The 20,564-nt window shown below is 46.6% G+C and overlaps 1 protein-coding gene and 1 pseudogene across 5 annotated transcripts in view; both read left to right on the top strand.

Annotated features, from left to right (window-relative positions):
- Otof (otoferlin) overlaps window positions 1–20,564 on the top strand; it is a 97,730-nt gene that overhangs the window by 5,489 nt on the left and 71,677 nt on the right. For all 5 annotated transcript variants that reach the window (XM_052184774.1, XM_052184771.1, XM_052184773.1 and 2 more), the window contains exon 2: window positions 15,519–15,577. In XM_052184774.1, the coding sequence (XP_052040734.1) occupies window positions 15,519–15,577 (59 nt within the window). The remainder of the gene's footprint in view (window positions 1–15,518; window positions 15,578–20,564) is intronic.
- Window positions 1,116–9,021, top strand: LOC127687742 (40S ribosomal protein S9-like; annotated as a pseudogene).

Genomic DNA, 20,564 nt, shown 5'->3' with positions numbered 1-20,564 from the left:
GCCAGAGAGTCGAGGCAGGGACAAGCCTACAGAATAGACTAGTGTGGGGCTGTGTAGATGGCTCCGTGGTTCAAGTGCCTGCAATACAAGAGTTCAGAGCTCCAGGACCCATCCATGCTCCAGGGTGGGCATAGTGGTTCACCTGCAATTCCGCCCTGGGACAGCAGAGGCAGAGATTCCCTAGAGCAAGCAAGACAGGAAGAGTAGCCATATGGGTGAGCTCTGGACTTGACTGAAAGATTATCTCAATGATTAAGGTGGGCAGGTGAAGCAAGATGAACCCTGGAAGCCTTGGGCCACCACCAGCAAGCACACGTCTGTTCACACTCATGAGAAATAAACATGCATGTGCAAAAATGGAAAAAGAAAGGATTGGTACAGTGTAGTGTGTGGAGGTAAGGCAGGGGTCTAGGAGCTGGCCGCGTGGCACTGAGGCTGGAAACCGATTAACTGTGGACTCAATGGGTCTTGGTGGCATACTGAAGCCTTTGAACTCTGTTTGCTAAGAGGATGTGGGGAGAATGTATGGAGGGGGCGGTGTGCTGAGAGATGGTTCAGGAAAAAACATTCCATTTGGTTGCAGACTGCAGAGAGGAAGCCAGGGCTGTGTGCATACAGCTAGGGCTATGGGATAGATGGGAAAGGAAGATCTGCTATTCAGAGGAGAGGTGGCTCAGAGACAGAGTAATTGAGCGAGTAGGAAAAGACGGCTCTGGATAGAGGGCAGGTGTGGCTGTGGACACAGGGATTTGGATTTGAGAAGCAGGAATTGATAAACTCAGATAGGACTAGGATCACATCCCTGTGCTTGCCTTTCGGGTGACCCTGCCAGAATTCTGATGTGGAGTCCCAGGAAAAGATGGGTAAATAATGTGAGGTCAAATGATACTGGGGACCAATGCACTGCTCTGAGCAATCAGTCATTCCCTGGCCTCCGGAATGCTGACATCGGGCGGAACTGTGAGCGTCCATGTGGGCACCCCCAGGACTGGAGCCCTGACCCCTTCCAACAGCAGCTGGCCAGTCAGCAACAGAGGTCACTGTGCAGCCTGAGGACAGTGATGATTCCACCCCTAGAGACTGTGACACCTTCCTAACTCTTTAAGTGTTTCAGAATGCCGTTCTTCAAGAAGGTACACCACTCCCTACCACAGAGAAAGACAGATGCCCTGGATTCCCCTGTCTTAGGGTTTCTCTTACTGTAATGAAGCACCATGACTGGAAAGCAAGATGGGTAGGAAAGAGTTTATTTGGCTTACACTTCCACATTGCTGTTCATCGCCAAAGGAAGTCAGGACAGGAACTCAAACAGGGCAGGAACCTGGAGGCAGGAGCTGACGCAGAGGCCATGGAAGGGTGCTGCCTACTGACTTGTTTACCATGGATGCTTTCTTATAGAACCCAGGACCATAGGCTAAGGGGTGGTACCACTCACAATGGGCTGGGCCCTCTCCCATTGATCACTAATTAAGAAAATGCCTTACAGCCAGATCTTACAGAGGCATCTTCTCAGATAAGGTTTCCCATTGTTCGGATAACTCTATTTGTGTCACGTTGACACAGACCAGCCGTCACATCCTCTAAGGATGCTCCATTTGCAGATGGCTCAGCCTTGGTTGAATGTTTAGTCTCATACCTCAGGGAACAGCAAACATCACTACAGCAAGGAGGTATGCCACCCCGCACTACACAGGGAAAGGGAGTCATATTGCCGCACAGACATGCAGTTCTCATGTGGATCCTTGTTTCACAGTTCTGGAAAAATCTCCTTTGACAGAATATCCTGTGATACGCCCATTAGTGCTTCCATGATGATGATGATGATGATGATGATGATGTGTATGGATGTTTTATTTGAGTGTAACTCTATGTACCACGTGTGCACCTCATACCTGCTGAAGCCAGAAGAGGGTTTCAGATGCGGTAGAACTGGTAGTACAGTACAGATGGCTGTGAGTCGCCATGTGGGTGCTGGGAAATGAACCCACATCCTCTGGAAGAGCAGCTGGTGATCTTAACCACTGAGCCATCTACCCAGCCCCTGCTCTTTATGTGAAAGTTTAGGATAAAATCACCATTGTGCTTGTAACAATACTTTTACTCCATTTGAGAAAGTGATCAGTCATTCTCCCTTCGTGCCTTATTATATTCCTGGTAACCGACACAGAGTGAGTTCTCTGCACAGCTTGTGGCTGGCTGGGGTCACAAGCACCTCCATCTGCCTCTGTATTGGGAGAACCTCTCTCCCAGTGTTTGCTAGCCCTGGCCTGGCCTCCCAGGCAACATTTCCTCCTCCTCTGCCTCCAGGATCCTGTCTAAAAAGTGGGACCCAATGACATCAGCACAGGGGAGGTTTGAGCTGCATCAGAGAGATAGGGTTCAGATGAGCCCTGTCTGAGTCTGACTTTCTGGGTGTTAGCAGGGTGAGGAAGAGGAAATGGAAATGACCCTTGACTAACAGTCACAGGCAGTAAAGAAGAGTGGTTGAGGGGCCTTTGCTTGGGAGAGTTGGGGCCCCAGGAAGTCTCCGTCTCCTGAGCCCAGCTCTGTGCACAGCTGGATTTTAGGTTGAAGGAGCTTGAGGGCTATGCTTTTTGGGGGAGGGCAACTTTTTTTGAGTTGAATTTCTTTGTTGTACTGTGCCATCACCTATCAATAAGAAAGAGAAAAGCACTCAGTATCAGCAAATGATGGGTTATTTCCGAAGGAAATTGCCAACAAGCAGACAAAAGAATCGTTAGGGAGATGGGCGACCTGACACATCCCTCCTCCAACGTCACCCTAGCAGGGTTTTCTGAGGCATTGCACCTCTGAACTGAAGAACTCACACTTGTCTTAAATATCTACGGTACCGTCATTGTGGCAGGCATATGCTGCAGGACTCAGGTGCCACCACACTGCAAAAGGCTGGCACCCGGGCCTGGGAGATAGCTCAGCAGGCTGGGTCACCTGAGGCTGATCCACAGACCCCACACAGAGGTTGAAGGAGAAAACCAGCTCCTTAACGCTGTCTTCTGACCTCCTCATGTGCGCACACCATGTGCAACCACAAACACATATCATACATACACATTAATAATTAAGAAAATTTTAATAGACTGACATCCTGAACACTCCCAGGGAGGTCTAACTTTTTGAAAATGGGATTATCATCTACAAACGTGTGCCTTATTCGTAGCTACTGTGGAGCACAGACAGCCCATGGGCCTCAGGTTGGGCAATTAACACGGGGTATGGTCTTTGGCCATATGAAATTCATGATAAAATCAATAGCATTATGATATCTTTTAAAGCCCAGAATATTTGACAATTAAATAATGGTCTTCTTTCTAAGCTGTGGGCAAAGAGCACAAAGGAGGCATCAGGAAGCATCGGTGGCTGTGGCTGTAAGGCATGGCGGGGCTCGTGCCTGGGGTGCACGCAGCTCTGGGTTTGACCCTTGCCTCCTCCCCACGAGCTCTAATTTTGCAAAAGCAGAGAGAGGTGCTGGATGAAGTGTGTGCCCCACCCATGACGACTGAAGTTCAGATCCCCAGCACCCACGTAAAAGCCGGGCAGCCATGGAGGCCGCCTGTAAACTCAGCACTCAGGAAGTAGACACGAAATCCCTGGGAAAGCTGTCTAGCAGGGTAGCTGAGTGGGATCGGCAAGCTGTTCCAGGCTAGACCCTGAGTCCTCACATAAAGTGGGGAGCAACTGAGGAGGCCACCAAGCTCTGGCCCCCACACACAAACCCTCACACACACACACAGTCTCTCTCTCTCTCTCCCTCTCTCTCTCTCTCACACACACACACTCACATATACACAAACACACATACACAGTCATACACACACACACAAACACTCACACATATACAGTCCCATACACACACATACACACTCACCCATACATATTCACATGCACAGATGCACACACACTCACACATACTGATATACATGCACAAATACACTCAGATACACTCACATGTATGCACACAGAGACCCTCACACATAAATACCCTCACACATAATCATACTCAGATGCTTACGCTCACTCAGACACAAACACACTCATATGCATACACACACACACACTCACACATAACACACTCATATGCATACACATACAGATACTCACTCATGCATTCTCACACACAGTCACAACTCATACACTCATGCACTCACACAAACACATACACTTGTGTGTCCAATGGCTCTCATAAGCACAGATAAAAAATCCCTTAACAAAATATCAGTCAACAAAAAAATTGATAAATAACAACGAAGTATGCATCAAGACACACAAGTTTTATCCCATAAAAGCAAAGTTCTTTTAAAAATTATAAAATCAAAGCATTTTATCATATAAGCAGAATAAATCAGAAAAGGTACATAATTCTACACATGGTTGCATAAAAATCATTAGACAAAATTCAATGCCCACTCAGCAAAATACAAATAGAGAAACTTCTTAATCAGATAAAGGACTACCCCAACTATCCAGCCAACACACTTACTCCACAAACCCTGAACATTAAGATCACAGGTGAAACAAAGTTATCTTCCGATTATATCTCTGCTCAGTACTAAGTGGCATTCTTGCCAGTTCGATAAGACAGGAAAAACAAAACTCAAACAGCTTGGAAAGGAAGAAGGGAAAATGTCTTTTTTCATGAAGACCTTATTGGCTTGTGTGGAAAAGCCCAAGAAACCTGCATAAAAATGACTTCAATGAGTGGAATTTAGCAGCTTTTTAGGACACAGGATTGAGACATACAAATACTCATATAGAATCAACCAGCTGGAATGAAGAAATTAAAAAGTAATTACATTTACAATTGCATAAAGTATGAAATATTCAGAAATAAGTTTTGTCAAAGACATTGGCATAAAAAAATAATCAAAACACTGAGAGAAACAAAAGGACATCAAACACAGGGCATACGTATTGGTCAGTGGGAGGAAAGTTTATACAGGAAAGGTACCAGATCTCCACTACCTGCTCTATAGAATGAGCTCAGCCCAACAAAAGCTTCAGCAGGATGTTTTGTAGACACTGGAAACTGTTTTACACTTGTGTAGGCATATAGGCGATCTAGAATAGTCCAAACAACTCTGAAAACAGAGAGGGCTGGGAGTCTCACTCTAACGTCACAGGAGCTAAGTCAGTGTGCCGTTAGCCCAAGACTAGATCACAGCCGATGGGGTGGAATCACAGCATCCAGGGGTGGGTCTCATTAGCATGCAAATGATTGGAAGTAAGGCAATGTGTTTTTCAAAGAGCTAAGGACCAAATCAGAAAATAAACTTTACTCTCCTACATCACTCCACCCACAAAGACGAATCTAAGATGGATCACTTAACATTAAAGGGGGCTACGGAGCTGGGCAAAGCAGTGCACACCTTCATCCCGGCACTCTGGAGGCAGAGGCAGTTGGATCTCTGTGAGTTTGAGGTCAGCCTGATCTATGTAGTGAGCGCTGGGACAGCTAAGGATACATGGAGAGTTCCTGTTTCAAAAACTCAGGGATTGGAGAGAAGGCTCAGAAGGAAAGAGCATTTGCTGTGTAAACATGAGGAGCAGAGAGAGCTCAGATTCCCACATCTGTATGACAAGGCTGGAAGTGGTCTCACAGGCACCTGTAAGGAAGACCAAGACAGACAGGAGCAGAGACAGGAAGATGGGTGGGGCTTGCTGACTGTCAGTCTAGCAAAATCAAAACAATAAAAAACCCCATGAACTCTAGGTTCTTTGAGAGACCCTGCTTCAAAGGAATAACATGGGAGGTGCTAGGGGACACACTGTGCCCTTCTCTGTCCTCTGCATGTGCACACAGGCATGCAACGTGTACACAGGCATGCGCATACACCACAGACACACTAAAATAAAATTTAAGATGAAGTTAAACAACAAAAAGACTATAAGCTTCTCACAAAATTTTCCTAAAGAAAATACAAAAGCCACACATTGTAAAATATGAGCCAAATGAATTAGATTGTCTAATAATTAAAAACTCTTATCCATCACAAAATACGGTTAAGAATACAAGAAGGCAAGACACACATAGGATGAAAATATACACACCAATGCAAATTGATAATAAAGAAAATGGGTAAACTTTTTAAAGTGCGCCAAAGACTTGAGCAGATCTCATAGAATTAAGCCCCAAACCCAAAAATGGTAATAAGCACCACTAAAGAAATGAAAATCTAAGTTTCAGGAGCTGCTGTCTCACGGGCACTACAAATAACCAGAAAAGTAAAAGTCGCACAGTAATCAAATGTTTATGGGATGAGACATAGCTGGATTTTTTTTTATTACTAATAAGTTTGTGAAATGCAGCTATCACTTTGGAAAACTCCTTGGCACTTTCTGATAAACTTATACAGATAGCTATCCACTGCGCCTGCAGTTCTGCGCCTAGGCATTTCCCCAAGAAGGATGAAATTTAATGTCTATGAGAAGAGTTGTTGTTGTTGTTGTTGTTGTTGATCACAGCAGGTTTACTGGTTTAAGCCGCTCCAGTTTGCTTCCTATTGCTACGATGAGACACTGAACAAGTTCAACTTGTGAGGTGAAGGGCTTGATTGGCAGCTAGGTTGCAGTCGTCACTGAGAGCAGCCAGGCAGGACTGCTGCTCACCGGCCTGCTCTTCCAGCATGCCCAGTCTGCTTTCTGATACACACCAAGGCCACCTTCCCAGAGGTGGCGCCGTCCGCACTGGCTGGGACTCTCCTGTAACTATCGTTAACCAAGAAAATGCTGCCCGTGGGCATTGCCACAGGCCAAGTTGATAGGGGCAATTCTTCAACTGAGGTTCTCTTTCCCCAGGAAACGATAACAAAAACAAAAATAACCATGTAGCACAATGTTAGAAGTGAGCTACCTAACCGTCTATCGATACAACAGAATATTACCTGACATCAAAAATGAATAGACTGTCCCACCCTATGGATGAGATCTATACATGAGGTTGAGAAGAATGATGGGGAAATGCATCCATATGGAACATGGCCTTGCCTCTGGTATTTCCTGTGTAATACACTCTACTTACATCTATAAGCATTCACATTATATGTGTTATATGTGGTCTGGCAATGGGAAGTACATGGAAAGGTGTGTGTGGGTTAATGCAGATGTTACAAGTCCCTGTGTACAGAGGACCCCAGCACCCATAGACTTCGATATCCATAGGGAACTGGTCCCAGGAGCCCTCAGACACTGAGAACAGGTATACTGATGTATACGTCAATATGAATGAGTCAGAAAAACATTGACTAAGAGAAGCCAGACACACAGAAAGCACATCTCAGGGCTGGAGGAATAAATAGCTCAGTTGGTAACGGCTTCCCCTGTAAGCACAAGGACCTGGGCTTAATCCCTAGAACCCACCAGGCATGGTGACAAGTACTTAGATTCCAGTGCTGGAAGACTCATAGGCTGGCTGCTGGAGCCTGTTTGTCATGCTCCAGGCTGAGGAGAGACCCTGTTTCAAAGGACATGGTGGGTGACACTCGAGGAACAACTGCCAAGGCTGTTTCTTCTGACTCTGTGTACACAGGCACACAGGTACTTGTTCACACATGAACATGCGCACAGGCACACACACATATACACAAAAGCACCTTCTATAGGATACCATATAGATGATGCTTAGGGTAGGAAAAACATGGGGGGGGGCGGGGCAAGAGAAATGGCTCTGTGGTTAAGAGCACTTGTTGCTCTTGCAGAGGACTGGGTTCAGTTCCCAGCACCAACATGGTGGCTCACACCTGTCTATAACTCCAATTTCAGGGGATATGATATCATTCTTTGACTTCCAGGGGCATCAGGCATGCATGTGGTACATTTCCATACATGCAGACCAAACTCTCACACATGAAATAGAAATAAACTTTAAAAATTTAAGATGGGATAAAAACAATCTTTGATGATGTAAATCAGAGCCATGGTTAAAAACTGACAGGGCCAGGTAGAAATTAACTGGGAAGGGGGGCTGGGAATATTTTGAAGAACTAAAAATGTCTTGACTGTGCAGTAATTAAATACGCATGAGTATTTATTAAGACTCATTAAAACATACCCTTAAGATCTGTGGATGTAAATTTTACCTAGTTTTAAAAAAATCATAATCACACTTAAAATACCTAAAACTTGAATAATATTACAGGTGAGTGAAAAATTGTTTCTAATTATATGCTGCTAAAATTACACTATAAATGTGACTCATAGTAGAGGAGACAGCTTTTATATTTCCGCACATGACTTAAAGGCCTAAAGCAAAGACAGGACTGTTCCGTGGAATGGTGGCTGTTTTCTGCCTAGTAATAAAAGATGCACAAATGCTGCTCTAAACACCGCCCTCTCCCCATTTTGTGAATGAGGAGACTAAGTCAGAGAGAGCTAACAGGTGGGAGCATGTGGCTATCAAGTGGCAAAGCTGACATAAGAGTCACGCCATCTATCCACACAACTCAGGACCAGGGAGATGGCTCAGCCCGTGAAGGCACTTCTGTTGCAAGCCTGGAGACATGCGTTCAGGTCCTAGAATCCTTTTTTAAGATGGAAGGAGAGAGTTTCATAGGTGCAGGAGGCCTAGCAAGGTCAACATGCCGGGAACAAGCGTGAAGTGTGAAAGGTCAAGTTTATCCTGGCCAAGATCTGTAAAACGGCCCGGGAGCTGCTGATGCTGGGCGGGAAGGATCCTCGGTGTCTGTTTGAAGGCAATGCTCTGCTGAGGCGACTGGTTCGCATTGGAGCGCTGGATGAGGGCAGGATAAAGCTGGATCACCTCCTGGGCCTGAAGACCGAGGATTTCCTGGAGAGGCGGCTGCGCACCCAGGTCTTTAAGCTGGGCCTGGACAAATCTATCCACAATGACCGTGTGCTTATCCGTCAACGTCACTTCAGGGTCCGCAAGCAGATGGTGAACACCCCACCCTTCAATGGGACTTCATCCGTCCAGGCCGAATGAAGAGGAAGAATGCCAAGAAAGGCCAGGGCGGCACTGGAGCTGGTGATGAGGGGGAAGAGGACTAATTAATACCTTGCTGCCCTGGAGGATTGTCTAGTTTTCTAGTTGAAATTTAAAAAAAAAAAAGATACTTGGTTAAAAAAAAAAAAAAGATGGTAGGAGAGAACTCTCTCCACAAAGATATCTTCTGACCTCCACATGTGCTCATGGGGTGCACCCCCACCATCTTCATGCATTTATACACAGTAATAATAAATAAAAACTCTAAAATATCTACCTAATGGCACTATGCTCGTGGAGACTTGGTTTTATGCTTAGACATACTTCAAAGAATCCTCTTGCTGACTGCCCCATGTTCCAAGACATCAGACTGGTTCAGCATGATTATTCCCATGTTACAGATGATGAAGGAGGAACAGTGTTCCTCCACGGCCTGAGACCCTGCGGATGGGACCCCCAGCTCCAGGGCTCTAACCAGGCCCACCCAGCCCTGCCGAAGTCATGTATGTCCTCTCCATTGCGTTCAGGGATGCCATGCCCTGCTTCCTGCAGCTTGCGAAGGCAGCTAGCCTTCCAAGGATGCAGGTTGACATGGCGTGGAGACACTGGGGATGCAGCAGGGACTGCGCAGAGATCCCTGCTACTGAGTTAACAGGAAGCACACAGGGTCAGAGGAAGGGAGGGAGCACCAGCGGGGAACTCTGCTGTGCCCTTTTAGGAAATGCAGTGAAGTGTTGTTGGTTTTAAGTAATGCAAGGAAAGAATTAGGACAGGATTGGGTGAGAAAGAGTGTTCTGTTCAGTCTCTCGGGTCACATGGAGCAGCTGTGACCTGAGGGCTAACTCCTAGCAAAACCAGGTTGAGGCTAGAATTGGTCTTGGGATTATCTTGCACTGTAGATGATGACCAACCCACCCTGGACTCTCAGCACCAGACTTCTTCCTCTTTCCCATCCTCTTCCTCCCCCTCTTCTTTCTCCTCTTCGTCTTCCTCTTTCTTCTTCTTTATGCAAGGTCTTATGTAGCCCAGGCTAGCCTTGAACACTCTATGTAACTGTGCCAGCTGGTTCTTGTCAGCTTGACACAAACTATAGTCACTTGGAAAGGGGGACCCTCAGTTGAGCAACTGCCTCCATTAGATTGGCCTGTGGACACACGTGTGGGAGTTCTCTTGACTGATGAACAATGGGAGAGGGTCCAGCCCACTGTGGCTGCCACCGCCCTGGGCAGGTAGTCCTGGGATGTATTGGAATGCAAGCTCTGCAAGCCACGTAGAGCAAACCAGTTCCTCCACAGCCTCCGCTTCAGGTCCTTCCTCCTCCATGTTCTTGCCTCGAGGTCCTGCCTCGGCTTCCCTCAGTGAGGGACTGCAGTCTGTCTGCCAAACAAAACCCGTCCTCCACCTGCTTCTTTTGTCCAATGGTTTATTCACAGCAATGAAGAACCAAACTAAGACAGTGGCTCAAGGGTGACTTGATTGGTTGATTGATTGATCTTATGTATATGAGTACACTAGCTGTACAGATGGTTGTGGGCCTTCATGTGGTTGCTAGGAATTGAACTCAGGACCTTTGCTTGTTCCAACCCCTCTTGTTCCGGCCCAAAGGTTTATTTATTGTTATATGTAACTTTAGACACACCAGAAGAGGACATTGGATCTCATTACGGATGGTTGTGAGCCACCATGTGATTTCTGGGATTTGAACTCAGGACCTTTGTAAGAGCGTTCAGTGCTCTTACCCGCTGAGCCATCTCTCCAGACCCTCAAGGGTGACTTTGAACCCCTACACCTCTAGACCCTCCTTAGTTCTCCCTTCAATGGCTACATCCTAGGGGCTGTATTTCTCCCGGCACCATCAGAACTCACAGCCCCACCAGGACCCCTTACTTAGCTCTATATTCTTTGAAAATATATACGCATTCTCTCCTGGAATTCCTGGCTCCCTGGCCAAGCTCTCGGAAACCTAGAACCTGTCATTCCTCTGTTCTTTGAACTCATGCCTGGGTAACTGCCGCCCTGACCTGCTGGGCAGACTTCATTTCCCCCTCGTCTGTACTCGCACTTCATGCCGACAGCCTAATGCTACCTTACATAAAAGCCTCTCCGAGGCAGGCACATCTCTCTCCCTGTGGCTTGTAATAAGCTCCTAAAGATTCTAATTATCTCAGCTCAGATTCATTCCACGAGGGCTGAATGGCAGGTCTGACACGGGCAGGGAGGGAAGGACCTCTTGTCACCTGTGGGAATGAAGGAACTTAAGGGCAGCCAGCGCCTGCCTTGTCTCAAAGGTCTGTCTCTAGCAGAGCCAAGTGGAATAGAGAACTTAATCTGTGCGGGTGGCATATTTTGTGCTGTGAAATCACATCCCGTGAGAAGCTAGGACATCAGTCACCCTGCACATAATACAAGCGCTCAGCTCACCTGCATATAGCTGGAGGGGAGGGGGTATTTTTAAATGGTAAATGACATAAAGTTTCACTGTATTCAGATTCTGAACCCTCCAAGCTGTGATGGGGCTATCGGATGGTGTGGTCCTTAACGACCTTCTGAGCTCAGCTGTACACCGACTGGCTGGGGAGGGGACCATTTCAAATCAAATAGCTCAGCCATCAACGGAGGAAGCAAGGGTGATGTTCAATTTTCCATCTAACCTCCTTATCTGACCCCTCTCCACTCAAGGAAAAGGCCATTTTTCTCCATCTTCTCTGTGGCAAGAAAGAGGATTGGGCATTAGGAATTTTTAGTGGTTTTGTCTGAGGCCATTTAAAATGAAGCTGAAATATCAGTCTCCCAGCCTGGCAGTGGGTGAAGTGGGTGGTAAGTGGAAATGAGCTCAAGCAGGGTGAGGTTCACAGTCCTCCGTGATATCTCGGAAAGGCGGAGGGCCTCCGGCTTCCCCGGTGAAGGCAGGACTGCTGCTAATCCTCCCAAAACACAGCTCTTCCAAAGTGTGTTTTGTTTCCTCCGTGCACTTCTCTCTGCACGGTTTCCGCATGATTTGTTTAAGCAAATATTTATTTATATTCGCATGAATATATTACAGGTATATGGAGGGAGAGAGAGTTCAGCTCTCCTGCCAGAGACTCTTCCTCGGAGCTGCATCCCCAGAGCCCAAGACAATGAGGTTTTTAGTGCATCTCCGGGTGGAGCTGAGCTGTGATGTGTATGCTGTGCAGTGACTAATTGCACTGAGTTTCAAGTCTCCTCCACAGGGTCAGGAGCAGCAACAGAGGAATGCTTTATGCACATTCAAACCCAACAGCACCTCTCAGCCCTCCCCAGCCCTCCCCTGCCCTCCCCTGCCCCTGAGTTCCCCGGATCTCCATTCCTGGAGACCCCAGAGCACAGCCATGGCCGCAGCTCATTAAGACTTTGTAGGATGAAAAGGCCTTTGATTATTCAGAGCGCACAGTGCACACCAGTGTTCACCTGAATCTGGAGTTATAGTATGTGTGTGTGTGTGTGTGGCCTGAGGGAGAAATTAACAGAGGCGCAAAGCTCAGGTGTGATCGTGCACGCTTCCCTCCCCTCCGTTGCCTGCCTTCAAATGCCTAGTGAGGCTTCTTCTTTTTGATTTTTTTCTCCATTTGTTTTGTCCCTGGCTAGTGCTAAAGACTCTTTCCTGTCTCATCTATTTCCCATCCATTTTCTGTGAATACAACTTCTCTGTGCTTTTCAGCGTGCCGTCTTTAACTCAGATGCAACTAAGCAACCATTTCTATATGTCCCTGTCACACACACACACACACACACACACACACACACACACACACACACTGAGTTGTTTATGTAAGCCCAACTTCAAAGCCCTGATTCCTGGACAGGGGCCAGCTCTCCCTCCTCTGTCACACAAGCCATTCGGCTCCTGGAAATCTCTTATTAAACAGGATAGAATGGCTAAGCCTCGGTGGCTCACACCTGGAGGACAGTTGAGCATTCAAAGCCAAGCTATAGTGCCGCACTGTTTCAAAACCAACAGGATGAAGCCACGGAGGCCAGAAATCTAGAGTTTGCTCCCAAAGGGAACAAGCCTGGCCAAGCCTCTTTGCTTGAGCCCCCGCCCCCACCCCCACCGTGTCATGTGTCACAGCAAGGCCCAAGGGCTCATCCCGCCTTTCCTTAGCCTGATGCTTGTCAAGAAGAGTCTTCAAGTCCTCTGGGAGAGGAGGGCACAGCGTGTTTCCCTAATACCAAGTCACTTGGCCACCTAGCTATGGTCAACAGTGACAGCCCATACTAACTCCCAGACAGAATTTTGTTCAAGTTGGGAAAAGGTTTCCATGAGATAGACTGCTGGTTGAAGTTGGTGAGGATTTAAGCATATTTCCCTTTTGATTACAAAAGTCAAGTATAATCTCTAAAGAAAAAAATCACACGTGTAGTCAGGGATACAAATCAGAGACAGTGTTGGTCTAGTATGCACAAGGGCCTTGTCTAGTTGTTAGTTACACACACACACACACACACACACACACACATGTATGAGATGGCACAAGCCAGTATTTGGAAGTCTATGTCAAGTCTTGAGTGGCAAAGGTTAGCCTGAGCTACAGATAGTCTATCTCCAAGAAACAGCAAAACAAGCAAACAAACAGAAAACTAAACAAAAAATTCATACACAATATCTATAATGTACAGTAAAAGCCTGAACACACATCAGCTTTGCAGTATCTACCCCTTGCTCCACAGAGACGGTCGTTTAGAGATGACAGCCTTTCCGTGCGGATGAGTAAAATACGTGTGTGTGTGTGTATGTGTGTGTGTCTGTGTGTACTGTGGTGTTGTTTTTGCTTAAGAAACCATATCCTATCATAATCTACCTTTTCTGAATAGTAAGTTCATTTTAAGTAATGATTTTAACGTCTTCTACTTGGTTTCTTCCTGATAGAGTTTCTACCCTTCTCATAAGATCCCATCCCCTTCCAGAAGAGAAATGATGCATCCTTTGTACACATCATTTTCATATCTCATACACACGATACCTTGGCATGTTTTATATATTGACTGAGTCCCCATTGTTCTGTACATCAAGTATTCCAGTGACTTTCTCAACGTGGTTTGGACTAGTAGGTGCCTTCGGTCATTGCCAGCCCATGCCCCGCCGCCACCTGCCCTGCCCTCTCTTAATTTGATTCTTCCAGCAGCTTGGCCCAGACTGGATAAATCTGGAAAGAAGGTGATTTCAGCCTTTCCACTCAACAATCCCCATCTGGGGAGGCAGCGTGGGGCAGGGAGGGTGGTCTGAGACACCCATGTCCATTTCAAATCGTCTATTACATGAGCCAGCAGGGAGGTAGGGTCCACGTGTCGGGCACAGGCAAGAAGTACCTGAGCCTGTCTTCTCTGCAAGGGGGCAGAGGCACAGACATGGGAAGGGAGACAGAGTGGGAGAAGGACAGACCATGGCCCTGGGTCTGGAGGAGAACTACTGCCTAGGGCTTGGTGGTTGTGTTACCAGTTGGCTGAAGGTTCTTTTGCTCGATTCAGACAATAATCATGAGCAGACAAAGGACAGCTCCCCTAGTGGCCGCAGCTCCTCCAGCCAAGTGCTCGACCCCTCCCCCCTACGGCGACCAGCTGGTTTCGGGGACTCTTCAGTTTTCAGAGCTTGCAACTCCTAGAAGCTCTCCAAGGCTCACCACTGTGCTATGGGCTCCCAGCGCAGCTGCCAACTGCTCTCAGAGTTACCAGCCCTGGTTACTGGCCACTTTCCGGACCAGCAGTCTTTGGTGTAACTAGCCAACGGTGTAATGAGTGAGCTCAACCTGCCAGTAGAAACCGCCAACACACAAAGTAAAACGGGCTGAGGGAAAAGCCATTAGGCCAGGTGTGGTGGCACGCAGCTTCAGTCAGGAGGCAGACGCAGTTGGTGCTGCTTAAACAGAAAGGGAGGGCTCACAGGCACATGCTCAGAGTCCTGCTGGCTAACGGCAGACTGTTACAGAGTCATGCCAGTCTGCCCAGGCATAGTGGGTCCGCCTGCTCTGGCTGGGCTGTCGGGTGGTAAACGCTGACTGCTTGAGGACCCCAATGAGGCTATTAAAGGAGCAGGTCACCAAGAGGCTGTGCCATGAGTCACTTAGGACCACACAGGACACCTTAGCAAATTCTTCCAGAGCAGTCCTCAGTCATCTCTTAAGCGCTAAGAGTTAGGGGAGTTGAGACCTATTCTAGCCCAAGCAGATCCTGAGGTGGCCATGGATATGGTCACAGACGTGGGCTAGACTCCCCAAAGCCTGGCCAGTATGCAGAGGCAGCAGGGCTGCAGGCTGTTGAAGGAGACCAGGGGAGCCGCCGGGTAAGTGGCAGGATTAAAATAGAGCCCAGTTCCACCCTCGTGTCCTGACTAGCCTGGGCCCTCCTAAGTTTTAGTGTCCCATTTATAAAATAGAGATCATGGCCTTTCACTGCTAGAAGGTCAGATAAGAGGTTATATGGAGCAACTCTCCTCATTCTGGAAAGAACTGCATAGCCATAGGGTCAAATGTTGTTCTGACACTCTCAAGATGAGTGTCTCCAGCTCATTAGACAAGTCTGACTCTAGGATCTCCTCTCTCCACAGGGCAGTCCTTCTACTCCCGGGTCCTGGAGAACTGCGAGGATGTGGCTGACTTCGATGAGGTAGGATGTCTGAGTCCCCGTCCTCACCCCTCTCCAGCAAGCATCCCCTCTACGCTCGATGTGCTGGTCCTAACCCTGGGTGGCTTGTGTGTAGTGCCTCATCTCTGAGTGACTTCCTGGGAGGAGGTGGTGGGTGGCTGTGGAGGAGCCGCCACTCAGCAGAATCCCACAAAGTGAGTTACGGAGCCGAGCAGTGGCTGCCACCAGGTCTGAGCCCTTCTGACCCTGTAAGAAAATATCCACCAGATTTCAGGGTGAGTCTCTCTAAGTGGTCGGTGCAGTTGCCGTTAGGGCCTTTCCCAGGGTCTCCTGGCATCCTTGGAGTAACAAGGCCACCAGAGCTTCAGTGATGCCCAACTCACACAAGACTGTTCCTTTCTAAGAACATCGGGGTACCTCTCCTGCCTGTGTTCTCAGACACTTTCTGGGTGGGAACATCAAAAGACTCACGCACAGTGGTTTCCCCCCCACCAGAGGACTTTGTTTGTTTGTTTGTTTTTTGAACTATAGACTCAGATTACTTATAAACCACACACTTCAGTTTATGTGTGTCATCTCATTGGCCCCTGGAAGGCCCCACCCCCGTCTTCCGATATGAACGTATATATGTGTGTTTTCTCCCTGGTCCTCACTCTTTCCTCTCCACCCACTTCTAATGTAGTCAACAAACGCCTCTTAGAGCTCTATACATTCCGGCAAGGTTTGGGCTGCTGTAAGCGTGTGTATGTTTGTTTACCTCAATGACAATGTGTTAAATATTTTCTGTTCTATTTTCCACTGTGCACTCTTTCTAAGTTCCATCTGTGTTGCAAGGCGCTGCTTGGGACACAGCCAGCAGTGGGTGACCAACCACTCTGGTCTGCCTGAGATGGAGAAGATTCTAGAAAAACAGACTTTCAGTACTGAAGCAGGCAGGTTCTGAGCAAGCCAGGATGAGTTAGTCGGTCATGTGCCCTCTACCACGGCGGGTCCCTAACTCGGGCCTAGAAATACAGAAAATGGTCTCCACGCCTCACCTGGACCTGTGTGTGTGTCTCCCCAGGATGAGCACTAGAATCAGGAATTTCTGACTTACAGGGTGACATACACCTAAGGTGACCAGGCACTGCTTGTGCTTCTGTCAGCAGAGACTGACGCTTCCTCTGCCCACGTCATTGGCTACAGTTAGCGTTTCCCTCCAAGGCCTCTGGTTTTCACCAGTCCAACAGAGATCTCTAGATCTCTGATTGCTAGGGGACATGAGCATCTCTTGAGAATGGCTTTGGCTCTTACATTCCTCTTTTGCAAATTGTCAACTTCCTGGATGTCTTACAAGTTCGCCTCTTTGGTTTTTCTTACCGGTTTGCAGATCTTCTTAGTATATTCTAATCTCTGTTGAGTTTAGATGTTAAAAACACCTGCCTCAGATGCAGCTCAATTAGTAGGGTGCTTACCTAATATGCACAAATCCCTGGGGTCCATCTCCAGCACTATATACACCAGACACGTGGCGCATGCCGGTAATGAAGCGCTAGGAAGGTAGAGACAGAAGTTCAGGTCATCCTTAACTGCATAGCAAGTTCAAGGCCAGCCCCAGCTAGAGAAGATCCTGTGAAGAGAGAGAGAGAGACAGAGACAGAGACAGAGACAGAGACAGAGACAGAGAGATTTTTTCCAGTCTATCAATTATCTATGAACAAGGTCCAAGGTTCAACTGTTTCTTTGTGGATTTCTCCCTGGTACTCTGTGAGCTGTGGGCTACTATAATGTGGAACCATGGTATCAGTTGCTATATTTCATAATTTCTCACTTGGTAGCATAAGATTCTCCTTCTTATCCCCCAGGATGTTTTTACATTAATTTCTATCCTATTGGATACTAAGATTGATATCTAGGTATTTGTGGCACATGACTGTAACTGAGCATTTGAGAGGCTGAGGCAGGAGGACTACAAGTTTGAAGCTAATATGGACTCTTCTGTTACACACACACACACACACACACACACACACGCATGCACACACATGCACACATGCACTCACACTGCAAATTTCAGCTTATTTTTCTAAACTAGCTTTTCAATTTTTTTATTTTCATTATGTCCATATGTTCAGATGGATCTTCTTAAGATTTTTAGATCTTTTTACCAACCTGAGTGTTTCCGGATTTTTTTTAAGGTTTTTTTTTTTGTGTGTGTGTGTGTGTGTGTGTATGAGTGTTTAGCTGAATATGTGTGTGTGTGTGTGTGTGTGTGTGCCACATACATGCAGTGCTCAGAGAGGCCAGAAGAGGGCGCTGGTCCTCTGGAAATGCAGTTACAGATGTTGAGAGCCCCCATGTGGTTGCTGGGAATCGAACCTGGGTTCTTTGCAAGAGCATCCCCTGCTTTTCACCTCTGGGCCATCTCTCCAGCCCTAGTGCTTTTCTGTTTCATGAGTGACACTGTTTCCCATTTCCATTTATTTTTACGGTACGCCCACCAGGCTTGTATCCATCAGCATCTTGCTTTAGCTTACCCATTTCCCATCCCTTTTGTCCACTCCTTATCAATTTACCATGGCCCAATGAGGTTTACTAGAAAGGTTCTATAACCTTATACGCACTCCCTTATACAATCAAATGTCCCTATCGATGGCTTGCAGAAATCATTCTGAGTAGTTTCTCATTCACATGAGAACTTCAGGGGCTCCTTGTGCCTCTCTGGCTCCTCTGCCTCCCCTCTCCACCCCCCCCCCCCCACCACCCTCGAGCTGGCACTACTGTCTCTGTTGGACATCCTTTAACCTTGTCCACTCCACATCCCTTTTCACCCAAGAAATTTTTATGCAGCCTCATGCACAAACTTATATAAAATAGGATAGCTATACAATTAGACACTGATGATAAATCACAAAATAACTTTGTTTTAAAGTAAGACTTTGTGGGGGCTAGAGAGGTGGCCCAGTGGTTAAGAGCACTGGCTGCTCTTCTAGAGGACCCAGGTTCCATTTCCAGCACCCACATGGCAGCTCATTAACTCCTGATCCAGGATATCAACACCCTCACGGAGACACAAATGCAGGCAAAACACCAATGCACATAAAATAAAAATTATTAAGATAAGTCTCTTTTATCTATCATATAATGTTACTTTTGTTGTTGTTGGTGGTGGTGGTGGTGGTTTGGTTTTGGTTTTGGTTTTTTCGAGACAAGGTTTCTCTGTGTAGCCCTGGCTGTCCTGGAACTCACTCTATAGACCAGGCTGGCCTCGAACTCAGAAATCCGCCTGTCTCTGCCTCTCAAGTAGTGGGATTAAAGGCGTACGCCACCACTGCCAGGCTGGGCAGCGTTCATGAGCTGTGTTGTGTGTTCAGCGCCAAGGCTGCTGGGGAGTCGTGGGACGCAGCACAGAGCAGTACCAGACACGCCTCACACTTGCTAAGTCTTTGGTTTGGAACTGACTTTGGTCATGGCATGTTCAGAAACCTTGACTGTTGCCAGTGTTGTCCATTCCCAGTCTCAGCTGTGAGACTCCACATGGGGGTCCCAACCTCAGCTCTGAGAGTTTGGTTAGATTCTGTATTCTAGCCTGGAGGATGTGCGGTTTCTTTGACTTTTCTTTGCCTGGGCCTTCTTTTAAAAGATGATTAGTCTCTATTAAAAAAAAATCTCTGATTTGGCTGGAGAGATGGATCAACGGTTAAGAGAACTGGCTCCTTATTCTAACGACCTAGGTTCAATTCCCAGCATCCATGTGGCAGCTCCCAATTATTTATAGCTCTAGTTCTAGAGAATCCAACACCCTCTTTGGGCCTCTGTGGGCATTGTATGAGTTTGGTGCATAGACATTCAGGCAGGTAAATTATCCATATTCGTAAAATTTAAAAATAAAATAAAAATATCTGATATCTTTACTTCTAGGATCTCTTGAAGAATCCCTTGGATTTTGTTCTTCTTTGGGCGTTTCATTCAAAAGAGTCATTCAGTCTTTCTGCAGTACATCTTCCCAAGCTCTATAAATCGGAGATCTTTCTTACTTACTCAAGATTGGGAGTTCTACTAGATCAGAAATTCTAAGTTTAAGATTCTTTTTTTCACAATTGAAAAAGTGTAATTCTATGTTATGGTTAAAAAGCCTGCTGGTCCTCAGATTCTTAGAGCGCTGTGGGTAATATTTTTCTCCCTCTTTAAAAAAAAAGAAAAATGAATCTTATATCTCATGTATATGCCATGTTTTTGACTTTGATATATATATATGTTATATATATAAAACACAAGTGTATTTGATATATAAACATATATATTTGATACATACATACACATGTGTGAGTGTGGGTGTCTCCTTAAAACTGAACCTAGAGCTCTGCACACACTAATCAAGTTCTCTGTCACTAAGCTATATACATCCCAGCCTGTCCTGGATATTCTTTGTTTTTTACAGTTAGTTAGTTGGGGGGGGGGGGGGTTTCACACACCAACATATGTGGAAGTCCAAGAAAGACTTGTAAGAGACAGCTCCTTTCTTCTACCAGGTGGGTTTGGGGATTGAACTCAATCACCAGTCTTGCCCCCAAGCTCCTTTATCCGCTGAGACATCTCACAAGCCCCATATCCTGGTTATTCCTAAAATTTGTCATGATGGACCTAGTTGTAGATTTTCCTTTTTGCTCCTACTTTGGAGGGTTTTGTAAACCTTTACAAACCTATGACTTTTTAACCTTTGTTTACTATTTTATTTTAAGAGTCAATCAGTTCCCCCAACTCTTTATTAAAACTTTTGTTCTCTCTTCTGGAGACTTGAATCTCTGGGCTTTCCCTTTGTCTGTCTTGATCCCTCCCTGCTGTCTCCTGAGGAGATGCTGTCCTTGGTCTTTCGGAGCACTAGTTGTTCCCTGTGGCGGGTCCTTGTCGTTATTGCTAATACATTGCTGGATGGTCCGTGTTCCGTGCTAACTCTGTTGTGGTGGTAACACTTCCAGCCTACTCTTTCTCTCATGGGAAATGTACTGTTCAAGCATTTTCCTTCCTT

The sequence above is a fragment of the Apodemus sylvaticus genome, chromosome 6 (genome assembly GCF_947179515.1).
Source record: "Apodemus sylvaticus chromosome 6, mApoSyl1.1, whole genome shotgun sequence".
Lineage (NCBI taxonomy): Eukaryota > Metazoa > Chordata > Mammalia > Rodentia > Muridae > Apodemus > Apodemus sylvaticus.
The sequence above is the reverse complement of the archived record's forward strand: the minus strand, read 5'-3'. Positions and strand labels throughout refer to the sequence as shown.